Genomic DNA, 19269 nt, shown 5'->3' on the forward strand with positions numbered 1-19269 from the left:
ATTTAGAAAAATACAAAAAACAAAAAACAAAAATGGGGTTAAAGCAAAATTAATTGTATTTTTCTTCCCCCGTTAAAAGTTTGTCCACCAGCACCAGTGTTACACTTAACGCTTATAACACGCTGTCTTTATGTGTGTGATATGATATAGTGAAAGGTAGATCAATGACGCTATCTGCCAGCGAAGTGCCCCCGCGACTACGTCCATAGCAGCCAGTTTGCCTACGTGTGTGTGTATGTGTGTGTGATGCGTATTACTTCAAAGAGGAAAAAGGGGTTTTGGACAAAAGATTTGGCCATTGTCACCCACGTCAGCGCACGTGTTGCTCTGCTTTCTGTGTGCGTGTGTGCGCGTTTCTCATGTGTGCGTGTGTACCACGGGGAGGGGGAGGGGGGGGGGGGGGGGTTGCTCATTCGCTCTTGGCCCGAGGGGTCTACATAAGTATGTATTAGAAATAAACAGTGGATAAATAAATAATGACTCTCACAATAGTATGGTAGCTTTCTGTGTAATGATGTTGGCAGTTAACCTTCAAGTTTTTTAACTTGACACAGTTTCATTTGCACTGACAATTCATGTTTTCTACCAAGCAAGACAAATCAGAGAAGAAAAGGAACGAAAAGGTTAACAGATATGTCCTTTTTAGTTTTATGCCAGGTGAAGACAAATATAACCTTTATAATTATATATATATATATATTTACATTCGCTTTGTCCCAAGCAGTTTCCCATATTTTCTCATATGGAACCTTTATTACTATTATTATTTTAAAAAGCACATCTTAGTTAATCACACTGTTTGCACGCACAATAAACCAAATTATTATTTGATGAAAAATCATATAAAATCCTCTTTTTGTTGTCAAAACATGAAATGGTCTTGATCTTTAAAAATATATTATTACAGATGTATGTATTTGTTGGGGTGTGTTGTGTCTGCATCAATCACGTTAAATAGCCTAAATAATATCCATACTTTCAGCTCGTCACTTGTGAACGCTGTTGTTTTAAAAACTAATTAACTGTGACAGCTCAGACCTATTCGACACACAGACACAGACAAGCTGTTTCTTTTTTCTTCCCAGGTGCTCGCCACTCTCCAGTCCACACCCGGAGCAGTGCGCATGCGTCGCCAGGTGGCTCCACATATGGCCAGGTGAAGCGATTCCGGCCCAGGTAAAGGTTTACTTTTGCGAACGAAGGCTTAATGAAATAGACGCGCCGTCGGATCGGACCAAAACAAACCGCCAAAGGAAGCAGAGGATAAAGAATGTCAATTATGGGCAAAATGATGGAATGGCAGGTATGTATTGTTTACCTTAAGAAAAAGAAAACGGCTGCAAAAAGGGTGGGAAAATACATAAAAACAGTCAAAGTATCGACTTGTTGGATGAGGCTGCACGGACGCTATGAAATCCTGTAGTAAAGAGAGGCAGCACAGTTCTGTAGAGGCTCCTGGATTTGATCACACTGGAGATATTTTGGAGTCTTTTCCGGGGAGCTATAGCCTGAAATATGGAATTAACCATATTTTTTTGTTGTTGTTGTTTTTATTCTGAAAGTCTGAAGGTATGGATCGTTTGTTGCAAGGACATCGTGCGCGTTTCAGACACACTGTGAAATCCACATTTGTTTCATCATAAGTTAGACATGTATGGAAACAGACTTGAGGTGCTTTGTTAGAGGTGGAGCGATTAGAAAACACAGCCCGTGCATCGAGCACGGGCTGTGTAGTTAGGCTTTCAAGTAGAAAAAACAAAAACAAAGAATAACAATGATAAACTTTTCATGTGCTTTGCAGCTGTTCCAATTTTGCATGGCGTGAGCATGTCACAGTGGACTTTCTGTACAGTCTCATTTTAAAAAAACGATCTGGGCTTGACTCAAAAGTATGGCCTCAACTTGTGGATGCGTTGGGGATTTAAGAGAAGACCTGAGATGTTTGGTGGAAGAGAAACACTCCAGTTTCAGGCGAGCAGGCCAGGTCTCTTTTACACGGATGCATTGCTGTCGTTGACAGCCGCTCCACGTTCATTAATAACAACTGTTTGTTACAAAAAAAAAAAAGAAGTGGGGGGTGGAGGGGTCTCCGTCCCACCAAAAATACCAAACAGGCTTTTAAAAGGGGGACAACGCCTTGAAGCGCCGTGGACCTGTCTGCTGACCCACGACCTGGTGAGGTGAAGGCTCAACCGGCGACAGGACAGAGCCAGGCTCCCCCAGCCGCTCATTCAAATGAAACAAGGCCACGTTGTTGTGTTAATTATTGACACCAACCCCACCTCCCTCCCCCTTCCTCAACTCCCTCACAAGCCCTGCCAACCTTACAGGTAGCCAGTGGACCTGTAGAGCGGCTTTGAATAACTCACCCTTTTTAACATCACACTGAAAGAATGGCCTCTCGAGGTCTCAATAGGATTAAAATAACACTTTGGGAGGGTTTTTTTTTTTGGTTTGGTTTTTTTTGCAGACAAAAAAAAATCAGGGTTGGCCCCACGGTGTGTGTGATGGGCTGTTTTTACATCAAATTTAAAGTTATCAAGAGGTGGATAGAAGGGAGTTCAGTTTAGACAAAAAAAAGTCACAGAAAAATATATTTGACAATTTGTTAAAAATACACAATTTCTGAAGGATTCTTTAGGATGTGCACTTTTCCATCCTCCCAAATATGAAATCAAAATGATTGTAGAAAGTGTCCCAGGTGCAAGCAGGTCCCCATGCATGACCGTACCCTCCCTTCCTCTCAATAAAAAAAAACACACACACACACACACACACACACATACCTCATTGAACAGTAGAAATAATAACCGTGTGTAGCATCTTGTTGCTTTTTTAGTCTTCACCTGTAATGCTGTCCATTGGTGTTGTGTGAGCAGATGGGGGGAATCAAACGGCTGTTGATATGCTAATGAGGCCCGGTGCCAGTGTTATTACAGAGCTGATCCAGCCCTTCACTTCCACCATTAGAGGGAGACCTCAGAGCGCAAGACAGACAACCAACCCACAGCTTCAATAAAAGTAGTTTTTCTGAGCGGGGAGCACAATTCACTGAGTGAAAACAAGGCTAAGGCGATACCTATACTCAATATCCACCTCAACAACCCATGAAAATGCTCTGGAAATTAACTGATAACATTAAATATGAAGACTGCGAGGTAAGAGGCTCGTTTTTAATTTACTAAATTTGTTGTTGTTATATTATTATTATTTTTAAACATTCAGTAATTATTTTATGGCTGCTTTTTAAAATTGTTTTGATCCAGCTGTGAGATTCTTTTGACAGCTGTTAGAGAACATATTTAACTGCAAGATGAGTAGACTGCATCTTATGGCTTTTGTTAAGTAATGTAATAATAATAATAATAATAATAATAATAATAATAATAATAATAATAATAATAATAATAATAATAATAGAAAGCTGCTTTTAATATCGTCTGGCTGCATAAAAATCACAACATTTTCCAATTTAAAACTTACATTAAAAATAAAATAAATATGACAAAAAAATTATATTGCACGTGAAAACATTAAAGCATTAATATACACTTACCATGCATTAAATTAAAAAAATAGTATTTTAAAGCAGTGTGAGTGCTGGCACTGCCTGGTTCATTTTGCGCTTCAGTTACAAGCTCTTGGACTCTTCAGGTTTTTCTATCACTGCAGAAGCCGTTAAATTCTGCGTGTGCGTGTATGTGTGAAGTGCATACACTGAGTGATTGTTGTTGTTGTGGACACAGACGAAGTTTGGCAGTAATACCGGTGGCTTGTTTAAGGAGTGGAGAAGCCAGTCGGACGTGTTTTCGCCCGCGTCCTGTGAGGATAGAGAAGGACGGGAGCAAGAAAGCAAAAAAGCAGAAAGAAAGAAAGTGGCACCTCCGCGGTCGTGTTAAATGGATTCTTTTAATTTACAGACAAACGGTTCGTTTCCTCCGCTGGTATCGAGGCAAAAACAAGAAATACATAAACAGATAAATAACATTTGCAGTCGCGGTCCAGCCGAGGCCCCAGTAAGTGCTGTTTCGTAATTTTAAAGTGCATGATTAGGCAGGAAGGGGAGTGGAGCTATTTCAAGCCGCGCGCAAAAGTTACAGAGCGCAGGATCCAGCGGCCCTGTCTCACACTGTGGGAATTTTATTTTGCTCCATCTTTCCGGGTCAACGTTAAAGTTAAAGTCGGCGTGACTCTGGGTTTTTTGGAGTCGAGGACGGATCGGTGGATTAATTCGACGGAGACTGGAGAGGCAGAGAGAGAGAGAGAGAGAGAGTGAGAGAGAACCATGGAGGACAGCTCGCTGTCGGAGTCTGAGGTGGAAAACAAAGGGACAAGCGGTAGAAATGAGCCGGCTGGAATGCCCATAGCGTCGTCTGCTGGATTTTCACCCAGTTCAGAGGTGCACATTGTTTCCTTCCCTGGCTTCTTCATTCCTGTCTGTGGTCCACCTCCCTTCCCATTCCTGTCTTTCTTTCACTTTTGCGCTTTGGCCTGGGACTCTTTTAAAATGCCCCCCTCCTCCTCCTCCCTCTCTCTCTGATTCGTCAGACGAGGTGAATGTCCCTCTTTTTGTGTGTGCCTCTCTCCGCACACTCTCTCACTCCCTCTTTCTCTCTCACTCCCCCTCTCTCTCTCCCCATCTCTGATTAGATATACTGATTCCTCCTTTCAATGGACGTCATTTAAGCGCAGACTCCTGCCTTGAGTTGCGTCCTCCGCTTCACGCCAGATTTCCGTCTATTCTTTCCTTGTTATTAAGTATTCCTGTGGTATTAATTGTAATGAATGCGTTCTGGTAGGAGTCCGAGAGGGAGACGAAGAAGCGGCTCTTTTTTGGGGCTAATATGAGCTCGAGCGAAGGGACGGTAGCACTGTGATAGAAGCCCGGAGAACAGGGGGGGAAAGAGGGTTTACCAAGAGAAACTTTTCAACCTCGATCGGCCAGCACCGCCGAATATCTGCATTGTTAGAAGCAAATGAAGGGCAGCTGGGATCTAACCGTTTATTTCTGATGGATTATCGTCCTGCTACCGAGGCACATATCTGATCGCCGGGGCCATCGTGATCTTTGCAGGAGAGAAGAGTTTTTTCGGGGGCCTTGTTCTTTTTTTTCTTTTTTCTTTTTTGGGTTTTGCTGGTTAATTCCTTTTGCTCTTCCCCCCGCCCCCCAAAGACTCCGTGTTTTTGTGAACTGATTACTATAATAATCATTTTTTATTATTATTGAGTCGCACCATAAATCCTTACAGATGTTAGTGCACAGTTTTTCCCCGATGGTAAGTTGCTGGAGTCTCCCACTATCAGATACTTTCTTTCTTTGCTTGTTTGCCTACGAGATTTTCTTCTTCTTTTTTTTATACTTTAATTTTTTTTTCCAAAGCGTGCATGCTTGAAAAATCAGCTGAGCGTCCTGCAAATAACAATTTAAAAAAATGTCAGGACTTTCCTATTTAATGCCGTTTCATTTTCTGGATTTTTTAAAAATTATTATTTATTTTGCTCATGTGCTGTCAGGTTATTTTCAATTCCCAAAACTTTGCGGATGTGTTGTGGGTGTTGTTGTTTTTTTGTTGTTTAAAAAATCCCTTTCCCTCAATTAACTGGAATAATTCAACACAGATTCCACACTTGAGCTAATCGTGTCATCCACTCAGGGGCATATTTGATAATGCCCGCAGAGCATTCACGTGTAAAAATATAGACGGACGTTTCGCTAATTTATGACCGCGTCCTTTCTTTTTATTTTTATTTTGAACGTATTCAGGCTAAAACGCTCTTTTCCTTCTTTCCTTACCTGCCAGGATCGTCACGACGGCACCAGCAATGGGACAGCCAGGCTACCTCAGCTGGGCAGCGTGGGCCAGAGTCCCTACACGAGCGCCCCTCCGCTCTCCCACACACCGAACTCGGACTTCCAGCCTCCGTACTTTCCCCCACCCTACCAGCCCATCTACCCGCAGTCTCAGGACCCTTACTCGCACGTCAACGACCCATACTCCCTCAACTCCCTGCACGCCCAACCGCAGCCACAGCACCCGGGCTGGCCGGGCCAGAGGCAGGGTCAGGAGAGCGGCCTGCTGCATCAGCACCGCAGCCTGCCCCACCAGTTGTGCCGGGAGTATCGCAGGGAAGTGCTCCTGCCATCCGGCCACGGCATCGATACGGGATTGTCGGACTCTATCCCTATCCATGGAATACACCAATCTTTAGAAGACGTGCAGGTGAGGCAGCGTTTACCTGGCTTTCTCTTTCTGTGGAATTACTCCATTTAAGAAATGAAAATAGAAAGAAAAAAAATGAAAGAAAGAAAAGGAATAATGCTGTCATTAAGAGTTCGAGCACCACGGGTGCCAACCCGCTATTACCTGTAAGAGTGAGGGTGTGTGTGTATTTTTTATTTAAATAAATAATGAAATTTGTTCTGTCACCCCGCCTTTAAGAAATCAGGTACTAGTCATAGCAGTGCTGTGACTGTATCATGTTTATCGTATTAATATTCGCTGATACAAACACGACTGACACGCAGTAAATTAGGTTCGGGGAGCTCATTATAGCTCTTAAAATATACAAAACAAATAAATGCGTGGATTTTTTTTCAGTATCGCCAAGGTGTTTTAAGACAAAGCAGCACTGATTTGCAATTTATTTCTGTTATGAAATATATTTTAAAAACCATTCATAATGCTGCTCGTCGACACATGGCTTTTGTTCGACATCTGAAAGTAAAAAGGCATGAAATACATGAAAATAATAGATATCTCTATTTTCACGATTCATTTTCTTTCGTGTCGTTTGCTTTTTTATTTAATTTCTCTGTTTAAAACAAAATAAAAAAAAAAACGAAGCCGACGCTTATTTGAGAACAATGACATGAGAGTGTACTGCATGCACATTAAGGAGAATTTTACTTTGCTGCACGGAGCTCAGACAGAGGTTTTACTGAAGGTCTGTGATGGACGAGCTTTTACATTTGTCAATAAACTCCATTTATAATAAGAACATTACACAAAAAAATCAGAAACAAACACCAATAATTCGCTAATTAGTTCATAGGCCTTTAATAGGCAGCGCCGCCGTAATTACTATCCAATCTAGATTAGAAGTTTCCTTGTGAGTACAGCCAATCTGAAGGCGAAATTAGGTCAGGATTATGGGGCGACACAGCTTCGTTATTTAAGTCTGCGTTTTTCATCTAATCAGTGTAACCGGTCGAAAACACCATGGACAATAATAACAGGTATGGGGCCTCGGGAGCCTCCATGTTGGGTGATTCTGGCTGCTAATTGTGTCAGGCTTTGTTCCTGCACCGCATCCTGAGGTGCGTTTACGTACGCAGGACCGAGGCTGACATTATTAGGTTTTTCCTTCTCTTTCCTGCCTTTGTGCTTAAACGTATACTTTTTTTTGCATTTGTGTCATAGCCTGTTGAGGATCAAGGAATTCACATCCCCGACCAGACTGTAATTAAAAAAGGTAAGCAATTTCCTCCGAGATACAGTACCATGCATGTTTCTTCAAGCTGCACACCACTAAGCAACACACACACACTCGCATACACGCACAAACGCCATTCACTATTCTGCTCGAGAGAGCTCGATGCAATGCGGTAATGCCTGACTGATCCTAATACGCAGTAGCCTATTTTTCATTACATGGTTTCCAAGTGCGTCAAACTGGCTGCACCTTTTTTTTCCCTCGCTGATGGAATTTACTGTCAGCGTTTCAGCGCAGCGGGGAGATGAGTAGAGCTGGTGGGCTTTGTAGGCCCGCGTGCTATTGATGGTCAAAGATACAGGCCTCATAGACGATCCTGGCACTTCAGGAAGCCAATAGCTGCAATCACGTAGCGTGGTCAAATCTAAAATGGGAGTTGGTACCGCTGGATGGAGCACAGGCCTGCTGTGTGTAGGATGATAGTCTGTCATTCAGTGAATCAAAACTAGGCTTGGGAAAAAAATAAAATCACTTGGCTGGATGTTTAATATGGTGAAATGCAATTGTTTAAATATATATTTAGGCTACTTTGGTGAAGGTTGTTGGATTGTGCTGCTGCTGCTTCAGTCCGTCGTGTTTATTTGCTGTTAAAATTCAGTGAATTGTATTACTTGACACAACACGAGGAAGTCCCATTCTTTTCGTGGCCATGTTTAAAAAGGTTTTGTCAGGTCAAATTAGAACTCGCTGGATAAGATATGGAGTGATTTTGCTTCCCCATTTCTTCCCTTCCTTTTTTCGTTTTTTACTTCTTTCTTTCTTTCTTTTTTTAAAATCTTTTTAACCATTCTTTCTTTTTTAGTCTGTCTATCTGCACATCAACATGATAATTGGCTTCTTATATTAGTAATCTCAAGAGTTCGTTTAACTCCTATTGTCTCTATTAGGCTCCCTTGAGCCATTAATGTCACAAGTGATCTATCCAAAGGCGCACAGTCCCCTTTGTCTCCGGTTACTGCACACCAAAACGGTGTAAAGCCCAGCACTGCTGAGCCCCCCCTCCACATACACACACACACACCCCTACCCCACTATCCCCCCCACCCAGTGTGAAATCACACACGGGGTACGGTGTTTTGCTGGATACCCAGGATATGTCAAAATAGGTAGACTTTACAGAATCTCTCGGTTGTTATGGTTGCTTTGTGCGGAGATGCTGTGTAGGGCGCACACATCCTTTTATTTCTCATTGTCTGCTGCATAGTTGTCTACATAATGTCATTGAGTGGTGTTTTTTTAAGTGATAATAATAATAAAAATAATAAAAAAACAAAAGAGCACAGACGAGCGGAAGTATTCTGGCTTTCAGGCAGGTATATTTGAACGGAAATCAGGTCTCATAGTGCTGATTTTACTGATTCTGCAATATATTATTATTATTATTATTATTATTATTATTATTATTATTATTATTATTATTATTATTATTATTATTATTATCATTTGCCAGTCTTACCGAACATGTACACATGTTGTGCTAAACTCCAATTCCGGGGCCTAACCTCCACCCCCCTTCTCATTTAGTTAAGGCTCTGCATTGCATGAAATTCACTGAGCACGGTCTCTCTCTCTCTTTCTCTCTCACCCCGCAATCCCTCCCTCCTTCCTTCTCTCCATCCCGCCATCCCCCTCTCTCTCCCTCTCTCCCTCCCTGGCTATAGGTCCAGTGTCTTTATCCAAGAACAACAACGTCTCCGCAATCCCAGTAAATAAGGACGGTCTTTTCGGAGGGGTGGTTAACCCCAACGAGGTGTTCTGCTCAGTTCCGGGTCGCCTGTCCCTTCTCAGCTCCACATCAAAGTACAAGGTCACGGTGGCAGAGGTGCAGAGACGCCTCTCGCCGCCCGAGTGCCTCAACGCCTCTCTGCTGGGCGGGGTGCTGAGGAGGTGAGTTTGACTGGGAGGCTGAAAAAAAAATCTCCTCTCTCTACTCCCTCTTTACCTGTGGGTTTGTGCGCGTGCGTATGAAACTCGCTCTACTCCAATCATTTCTTTCAGCGAGCGTGCATCTCTCCCTTTCGCTCTTGCTTTCCCATTCTCTCTCTCTCCTCTGTACCAAGAATAATTAAAATCGACCAACCATGACACCTAGCTCCTGCATTTAAAGCAGGGGGGTCTGTTAAATTCCATATCAACTTCCCAAGCGTACTGGGTATCTCTCTCTCTTTCTCTCTCTCCCAAATTAATGTAGGCCTAGTCTGTTTCAAGCTCCGCTCTATAGGCCCACTGAAGGCATTACACATGAAAACATTGGTCTCCAGTGAACTGTCTACAGAAGTGCTGCAGACACACAGCCAGTAATAGCGCTGCCTATTAAGTAGGACTTTATTTATTCAGTTTGTACAGTATTTGCTGGTAGAAAAAAAGGCGGAGGGGGCTCCTTTAGTATTATTTATTGTTTGTAGCTATCAGATATGTGGAGGAGGGGGAAGTTCACGTCCGACTTTAAATCACAACCACTGTTAAATTAGCCAAAACATATATACAGTCAATCATTAATAGTTATGCATTAATCATTACCTTTATATATATATATATATATATATCTATATATATATATTCAAAGAAAATATTCTTGCTCATATATTAGCCTCCCTTATACAAATTCCTTCACATGAGCAACACTACAATGAGTTTTTCTGCTTTGTGTTACTGTCACAGGGCCAAGTCTAAGAACGGAGGAAGAAGCTTAAGGGAGAAGCTGGATAAAATCGGTTTGAATCTACCTGCGGGCAGACGCAAGGCAGCCAACGTAACTTTGTTGACGTCACTAGTCGAAGGTAAGTCGGATACCGTAAATTACGTTCCCACTCTTGTTGCTCCCGCGATACCAGGTGCTTGCAAACTAGGTTTTTTCTCTCCTTTCTCTCTTTCTTTCTTTCTTTCTCTGTGTTGGAAATCAGCATATGCGCTCATCCGTGTAATGTGGACCGACTTTGCCTCGCAAGTAATAAAGCATGAAGGATGTGTGTGTGTATGTCTGCGAGTGTGTGTGAGAAGAGAAACACACACGCACACACACACACACACACACACACACACACACACACACACACATATATATGTATATATAGTGAGAATGGTGCTGGTAATTCTAGTGGCTTTGCAGCGTTGGCCTTCGCTTTCAGGAGCACACTTGCAGGTCCACGGCTGGCCTAGTTTATACACTGGATTAATTTGTGTTGAAGTCCAGTTAATTATTGAGTGCTGCTTGTTTATTGGGCACCGCTGAGCTGTTTCACCTCATGGATGAGAAGTCGATTGATTTATTAACCCTGCATTGTTTCAAACGTTAATATAGTCTGGATATAACAGTACAGAGCTGATTTTTAATGGTGACTTAATTCTTTCGTTAATAGCTTGCCATGCTTTGGCTTTCGGTGGGATTTTTATTGCATGCAAATGGCGTGGCGCTGACCTATTGGGAGCTATATGTTTTGGGCCTATTACAAAATAAATTAGTCAATTATTGTGCGCAGAAAAGATGCCTTTTGCGCGACTGGATAAATCCATTCTGCTAGCAGAGTTGAACCTTATTATTCAGTGCAGTGGTATTTGGTGTGCTGCTGGTTTCCAAAGGTGAAAGCCTGCGATGCTTCATTGGTCCCCGTTAATCATTATTGCAGAGGAGCACCGAATGCAATATTCATTGTGTTTCGTAGAAATTTGGTGCTGTATTGTAATGAGCCTGGAGAAATGTTTGATTGTGGGTAATAAGAGGGTGGTGGCACGTGGGGGGTTGGGGTGGTGGATGACAGAGAAGGGTGGGGGGGGGGGGGGGGGGGGGACTGAGACAGCCGGTTATTTATTGAAGGGACAGTGGGTTTTCTGTGCTGTCATTGTTTACGATCCGCTCCATTTTATGGAAAAATAGCTTACCGGACTTGAGCTTTGATGCTAATTGGCGCATGCGTTCTTCCGGAGCAGAGGCTTATGGGCAGGAAGCCCTGCAGTAAAAACTCAACTGCTTCAGGAAATTAAAACCAAAGACTTGGAAAAAAAAATCCACCAACAAGAGAGGCGAGCTTGGGACGGAATTAAAGCAGAAAGTCTCATAAGTGAAGTTTGCAAAGGCAAAGTGAGATTTAGGTGTAGCCTTTTAAAATTGCTGTGATGTGCTGGACTTTCAATAATGCGCAGGCATTGGTAATCAATGACATGGTGTCGAGCATGACGCTCCGTCTATACTTCACCTCCACTTAAAGGTTCTCCTCCATCTCTTAAGTGTTCCCACGGTGTGACGGAAAGACGGGGTGCACTGACTGCTCGCAGGGCCAGCTTCATTGTCATTATGAATATTATTATTATTATTATTATTATTATTATTATTATGTCGTCATCAGCATCATCATCATCACTGACGCTGTTGGGAACGCACAGGTGCCTTAACCCTGCCGTCTGAACGCACAGACTGGACGCTGTGTTCGGGCAGAGAGTGTGAACTTGTCTATGCTTGATGTAACCATGCTTTATGGGCAAACATATTCAACCTCATTTCTTTTCGTTCTCAGGCGAAGCGGTGCATCTTGCCAGGGATTTCGGTTATGTATGCGAGACCGAGTTTCCAGCCAAGGCAGTAGCTGAATATGTAAACCGTCAGCATTCCGACCCAAACGAACAAGTCCAAAGAAAAAACATGCTGTTGGCCACGAAGTAAGTGCTATTATCACATTTCACCATGTCACACCAAATGCATGCCGCTCTGTGCCAGCACAGAATTTGATCAAAGTGCTGCTTTTTTACGCAGTTTTCACAGGCTGAATAATTTATTTTGCATTATTTTATTTTCTATTTTTTAATTAGAGTACGCTACGTCAGACACGTGACCATGATAAAAAAATAAAATAAATAAACAACGCGTTTGCCTCATACATATCGGGCTAGTGTTACCGAGTAACAATTAATTAATAATTAATTAATTAATAAACTTCTCACGCTTCTCACCTGTTTTAATTATAGACTTAATTCACTTCCTTGTTTTCCTTTATTATTATTATTTAAGCAGGTGCCTCTATATGATATCATAAATTATAATTACAAGGCTTGCTAAATATACCGCTGTTCAATATGGGCCTTTCGCCTCATCCACTCGCGCAGCAGCATTTTGTTTACTGTGAGATTTCAGTGACACTGACACATAGCTGGTTTTCATCCAGCACACTGTTGGTGTTTATGCATTAACTAAAACATGGGAAGTCCTTACAGGGCAAAGAAAAGCAGAGGCAGCATTTAATATTGATGATAGGCTGCTATAATCAAACAGCTGTTAGCCATAACTGCTTATTATAGGCTTTTTTTTAAATGTTAATATACAAGTGGCATGATATGGTGTGTGTATCTGTGTTAATCCACCCTTAATGCTGGTGCCCCCCTAAAAGGAATATATGTATTTAATACTTTAATGTCATATATTGCTAAATCGTTGGTTTTAAATGATGAAAATAAAAGGATGAAAGCAGGAATTTCTTTTTTTTTTCATTTCTTCTTTCTTTGTCTTTCCTGTTTGATAATCAGCGACTAAAGTTCAGAGTTGACGCTGCAAAAAAAGAAAAAAGAAAAAAAGAAGAAGTTCATTATATTAGCAGATCTTTCCTTGTGTAGTTGGCTCGTGTATTATGATTTTTAAAAATGATTATTTATATTTTAAAGTAAAATATTGCAGCTAAGAGATTAACTGTCACCTGTTTGTAGCTCCAGGACATTTTCTTTCTCCAAATGTTATTTTTGGAAACGAAGCGAAGGAAACACGGGCTCACACAACAAATTTTTCCACGCAGATATGAGAATGTGATGAAATAAGTTTCTCTTTTAAGCTCCAGCCGGATACTTTTGACTCGCTTTAAGCAAGTTTAGGATTTACAACCCAGCACTCCCGCGGGGGCATTTCGTTTTGCACTGTGTCCATTTGAATTTAGCCTCTTTTTCTTGTATTATTGAAACATTAAATTTGCATGCAGGGATTTTCTGTCTCGGTTATTAACACCTCCTGTCTCTCTGATTTTAGGCAAGTCTGCAAAGAGTTCACAGACCTGCTGTCCCAGGACCGCTCGCCGTTGGGAAACTCGCGGCCACAGCCCATTCTTGAACCGGGAATTCAAAGCTGTTTGACCCACTTCAGTCTAATTTCGCACGGTTTCGGAACCCCTGCACTGTGCGCGGCCATCACGGCCCTGCAGAACTATTTGACCGAGGCTATCAAAGCCATGGACAAAATGTACCTCAACAACAACCCCAACAGTCACTCAGATAACGGCACTAAAGGCGGAGACAAAGACGAGAAGCACAGAAAGTGATCTTTTTTCTCTCTCTCTCTCCATCCCATCTTCACCGAGGGCCAAACCGGCCCCCCCACGCAGGGGCCCTTCTTCTGCACCGACCCCACACCCTTCCGCCCCGGCGCCCCTCTGCCCCCAACCATCCAATATAAATATTATAAATACCTTATAAATATTATTGATAAAGTTAAACGTGCCACTTCCTGATCTTGCGCGGTTTTACATGTTTTTTCTTTTTGTTTTGTTTTGTTTTTACATCCCACTTTGGATTCAGGAGCAGGGGGAGGGAAAAAAAAAGAAAAGTCGCAAGAATCTTCTTCCATCACCTGAACCATATGAAATGTTATTTAAAAAATAAAAAAAGAAAGAAAAGAGGAGAAAAAAGCTGCAGAGGAACAGCTCCAGGGCGAGGAAAAGCTGTATTGCCTCACCCAGAGGACTTTTTATGTACTCCCCTTATTTTTTATGAGCTGCAACGGATGGACTGAAATCCAGCGACCCCTCTATATCTCAATTTTACGATTGTGACAAAGAAAAAAAGAAGAAGAAGCTAAAAGAGGACGAATTCTTATCAGTATTGTGAATAGTAAACTTGAAAAACAACGAGAAATCCCACAGATCTCCATGCCATGACTTCAGTTGTAGACTCTGTCTCTCTCTCTCTCACTCTCTCTCTCTCTCTGTCCAAGCGACCAACTTGAACTTTTTTGAATTTCAACACGATTCACGGTTATATAAGGGAATCAGTGTTCATGTATGTATATATTTATTTATGTGTAATTTAATGGGAATTGTAAATATGGTGCGTCTGTTGAAACTTCTTTTTTTTTTATTTATCTGGTGCCTCCTGTTTTAGTGGGTTTGAATATTCGGTTAGTTCTTCATGTGATTTTATGGTTCTTAGAAAAACAGAAGTTTGGGGTAATTTTTCATTTCTCTGGGATATTTCAACTCAGCCCTCTTGTAGCATGTTGAGGCGACATTGAAGCAAGTGAACAAATTTAATAGAAATAAACTTCCAATTTTCTCTCTATATATCATCCTTATTCAGTTTTTTTCTTTAAATTTTATTTCAGACAGAGCATAAGTGAGCCCCCACCCCCCACCCCCACCCCACCCCCCGAGGAGAAATGTTCTTGTGTGTGTGTGTGTGCGTGTGTGTTTCTATTTTTCGTTTTTATACGAGCTTTTATGTGTTGTGCCAATCAGAAATACGTTCCCACCTCTTGTTCTCTCCTTGAAGCAGCATAAAAGCAATAAATGGAATATTGTCTTTTTTTCAATGTTCGAAGACATTCAAAAACATTTTTTTTGGGGACCACCTGATATCTTGTTATGTCCGATAATGTCCGAAAATTGGAGGCGGTTTTAGCTGTATTGTATAGACCTGTGCTGGCAATAGTTCCTATGCCTGTCAATGTATTATAGTCCTTTGTTGCCCAGAAAAAAATAAATATTTGATACGCTTCATCTCGATTTTATTAATATCTTTTAATTTTTTATTCACTGCTTGATATACCCGGGTGTTTTTTTTTCTTCTTCACGATTTTTTTGTCTTGGTATTTTCCCCCCTATTCTGAACGGCTACAGTAATTGAGTTTAAGTCTCCCCTGACGATTGCTCCTTGCAATAAGCAGCTGAACTCACTGTTTCCCTCAAGTATAATAAAAAAATTCTTACTTTAAACTCCCTAGTTCAGAGCACAGGATCTTATGCAGGCCAAATGGCTCACAACAATGGATATATTCGCGTTTGAAGTGTGCAGCGCCACCCCTCCAGCTAAAACCCTCTGAGATGTATATAGGCCTGGTGTGCAATGTTTTGTTGTTATAGGCTATATTCGGCTCTTCTTCGTTGATTCTGTGCCGGATCTTTATTCAAAGACACGCATCAAATATTTGTTATGTTGTTTCGCCTCTCAGTGTAATCAATGAACAATCAGAGAGCTCAGTGTGGTGGATTTGTATTTATTTTTTTTCACATGTGTCTATTCCGTGGCATAACCGTAACACTTTTTTCACTTTTTAACAACGAGTGTCCAGCTCTAAACTACAATTTCGCCTGATTTTGTGACTGTGGTTCTGAAAATGTGGCCATTTTTAAATTTGTATTTATTTATTTATGTATTTATTTTCGTACTTTGTGATGGCAAATCTGGCGCTAGGCTCCCCCCCCTTTTCTTTCTTTTTTTTGTGTTGTTGTTGCATGAGCTGCGCAGAGCGGCCCATTGCATAACATTTAAGCTGCGTTTGATTGTGTGCTGATGGCCTGGCACCTATAGTTCCGAATCAATCTCGTCTGCGGCGTGAATCAGTCTGGTGATATATGCATTCTCGTATTGTTTCTTGCTTTTCCCCATTTCACTGTCTGGTAACCATGCAGTTTAAAATATTGTAACACTGGGAGATATGGCACCCCACACCCCACCGTTCTCCCGCCCACCCCACCCTTCCCCTCCTTCCCCTCTTTCTCTTCTCCCCGGTCTCCTCGGCAGTCGTATTTATTATCTGCATGATTTTCGGGCCTCAGTTTAATTCTGAGGCAGTTGTTTTGCAGGAGGGTGAATGAAACCTAACTGTACATGTCCTTGGCATAATTGCGATGCACAGTGCTGGAGCAGGTGAAGCGAGGCATTGTCTGTCAGGCCCTGTTTTTGTTGGCTCAGTCCTCAGATTGTGTGTGGGATCCTGTCCTCAGGCACAATAGCTCACTCATAAAGGAGAGAGACTACCCGGCTGCTCCTGCTATGGTGGATGTGAGGTGGTGGTGGTGAGGGGGGGGACTAGCATAAATAGTCACTTTAAGGGGAAAACAATCGTATTAAAACGGCATTCATTGGCATTAGCGAAAAGGAAGCCCCTCGCGTGTGTCATTAATGCTAATGTTATTTAATAAATTTATCGGGGCCGGGCTGAATGAAAACAGGTTTTTGACGGTGAGACAAACGCATTAGAAATAGTCATATCGGTGACAATGGTGGAAATTTGTGCTCGTTATTAGCAGGAGATGAGGAGGATCGAAAGGCCCGTAATTAGAGCGTGTTTTAAATAGAATCGGGGTGTTAAAGAAACTCGAAATCCCATTGTTTGCCTTTGTTTACACCGATACCGGGCCTGCAATTTGCATGGATACCTTAAAAATACAAAATTGGAATTTTACCCTAATTTGATCTTAAACAGGTAGAACTAGTTTCTCAAATGCCTCACAGCAAAAGTCATTTACAACACACACACACAAAATAAAGGGGGGGTGAAATTTGAAGAGCCAGTCAGCAGCTGAATTTGGATAATTCAATCCCTAACTGCTGGTTGTCTCAACTAAACCAATTACAGCTGATTCCCGTATAGTAATTAATAAGTGTGAGGCCTGTTGTTATCAAATATATTCTGGGAGAATATGTGAAAAAAATATATATTCCAGGGGTTACACTGATAAATTTGTGCGCCCCTGAGCGTGATGGCGTTCAGGGGCGAGAAACAACAACAACAAAAAATCATACAGTATGTGTCTATGTGGCTCAGTGCAGGGCTGGTATTTATAGTTTGCAGCAGAGATGTAATGAAGGACAAACACAGACAGAGCCAGTCAAACCGCCTCTGTGTGTGTGCGCGCGCACTTTAGCCACTCAAATCTAAGTTTAAAGGCAAAGCAGCAAAATTTAAGCAAATGACACTTATACGGTGGTTTCATTTAGAGGAGAAATTAATGCTTGTGCGCTGATACTCCAAACATATTTTTTTTTCCACGCTAGTCGCCTTCGATTGATCGCCGTCTTTCGGTGTTATAACTTTTCATCTCCAACCAGCTGCACATCACTGCTGCGCTCATCACTCCTGTATAAATGTGTCCCATCCACTCTGCACGCTGGGAGCATTCTTTATTATTATTATTATTGTTATTATTTTGTGGTCAGAAAGTATTTAGTTGATACTGCTGAGATCATTGCTGGATGAAGGGACTGTCTAGATGGCCTAATTACCCCGTAGCGGCATCACTACAGCAGTCTGCACTGTAACGCTTGGAGGCAATGCTTTGGAGCTTGCTTGCCTGCATGGGAAGATATAGGGCAACAGTCTATGAGGCCCAGATTTTCTCTCTGCACTGACAGAAATATTATATAGGTATGACTGGAATTTGATTCAAGTCCAGCTGTGGTCCTGACATTTAAACAGGGGGATCTGAGTATTGATGGAGTTGGAATACATAGTTTAATGTTTTTATTAATTCATTAATTTATTATTTCGCACTACTATATATATATATATATATATATATATATATATATATATATATATATATATATATATATATATATATATATATATATATATATATAACACGGGTCCTCCTCACCCAAATTTCTTTTAGTACCCACACAATGCGGGAAAGTTTTTGTTGATTGATGGAGCAGAGGTGTTTTGATAAAGGCTTTTGATGGACTAAACATGTTGATGTTTTAGAAGTAGTAAGAGAGGGCAAAGTCTCAAATAATAGCAAACAGATGGTCATTTTATCCACTGGAGTCTGCTATGTAGAACGACTTGTATCTTATTTTTACTATCGGCGCATTTCAAACTGCCGACTTAATAATAAGTAGAGCGGACAAGGCGCAAAAGGTTCCCCTAAAAGACATTTGATACGGCTATTGGCGCAATTGAATTATGTGATTTTCGAAGTTTGCAATGAAGCGCAAAATGGCTAATTGTCGTCAACTCTGACATCAGCCGTCATTTGCAGCTTATCCCCCCCACCGCCTGGCTCTGACCCCCTTTGGGCCCCCTTGCCCATTCAGCAAGCCAGGGCTCAGAAGCCAAGAAAGGTCAATGACTTCACCAAATCGCCCTTGATTACTTGAGACATTAGGTAATCGATTAGAAAACATTAAGTGACTTTGAATAAACAGAGGCACTCCTGATAGGTATTAGAGCTCAATAGATCCACCTCAATATGGCTCATTCACAAAAATGAAAATGAGAGGTGTGTGAACATAAACAGCGCCCACAGTTTTTTTCTGGAATATATATATATATAGTCTTCTTCTATCAAAACATTGAGATGAAACCGAGCTTGTATATCTCCAAATATATGGAAGATGAGCGGATTAAAATTGTATTAATATTTCCCCATTCGGTTAACGCAGTTTATTTTCTAGTTTTAGTCATTCTCCTTCTCTCCCTCTGCCTCTCTCCGTGTCTCTCCCTGAATCCTCTGCAGTCAGCCGGGGGGGAGTGTCGCCCCGGGCCAAACATATGCTTCTTTCCATTGCACTAATCCAAATGCAGCGTGGAGGAATAATTGCTCGAGTGGCCGTGGCTTCGCAGGGGCTTTGTCCCTCACTGGCTCCCGTCAGCCAGGCACACGCCATTTCAATCAACTCTCTCTCGCCCTCTCTCTCTTTCCCGCTCCCTTTCTCTCTCTCTCTCTCTCTCTCTCTTTCTCTCTGCATCAACCTCCAGATCTTTTATCAAACCAGACCCTCACGCTTCTCAAGCACAGAGCC

At 41.8% G+C, this 19269-nt stretch overlaps 1 protein-coding gene across 4 annotated transcripts; it reads left to right on the plus strand.

Annotated features, from left to right (window-relative positions):
* Positions 1-1184: 1184 nt before the first annotated feature.
* Positions 1185-15239, plus strand: tfap2a (transcription factor AP-2 alpha). 4 transcript variants are annotated; one of them, XM_085287479.1, is made up of 7 exons: positions 1185-1303; positions 5802-6221; positions 7422-7473; positions 9156-9381; positions 10156-10274; positions 12006-12147; positions 13499-15239. In XM_085287479.1, the coding sequence occupies exons 1-7, from the start codon at positions 1271-1273 to the stop codon at positions 13785-13787; spliced, it is 1281 nt and encodes a 426-aa protein (XP_085143605.1). In that variant the 5' UTR covers positions 1185-1270; the 3' UTR covers positions 13788-15239. The 4 variants fall into 4 exon arrangements, with proteins under 4 accessions (XP_085143605.1, XP_085143604.1, XP_085143603.1 ...); XM_085287478.1 differs by lacking the exon at positions 1185-1303 and adding an exon at positions 2901-3158; XM_085287477.1 differs by lacking the exon at positions 1185-1303 and adding an exon at positions 3582-4399.
* The last annotated feature ends 4030 nt before the right edge of the window (positions 15240-19269 follow it).

Source organism: Mchenga conophoros, linkage group LG9 (assembly GCF_057382185.1).
Source record: "Mchenga conophoros isolate Kocher_MC1m ecotype Shallow Benthic linkage group LG9, M_conophoros_male_GT1.1, whole genome shotgun sequence".
Taxonomy (NCBI): Eukaryota; Metazoa; Chordata; class Actinopteri; order Cichliformes; family Cichlidae; genus Mchenga; species Mchenga conophoros.

Bases quoted from the DNA above. Each gene is read 5' to 3' on its own strand.
- tfap2a (XM_085287477.1), top strand. From the start codon at position 4,286: ATGGAGGACAGCTCGCTGTCGGAGTCTGAGGTGGAAAACAAAGGGACA. The intron at 9,382-10,155 runs GTGAGTTTGACT...TTACTGTCACAG, and splicing joins CTGGGCGGGGTGCTGAGGAG to GGCCAAGTCTAAGAACGGAG. The intron at 10,275-12,005 runs GTAAGTCGGATA...TTTCGTTCTCAG, and splicing joins GTTGACGTCACTAGTCGAAG to GCGAAGCGGTGCATCTTGCC.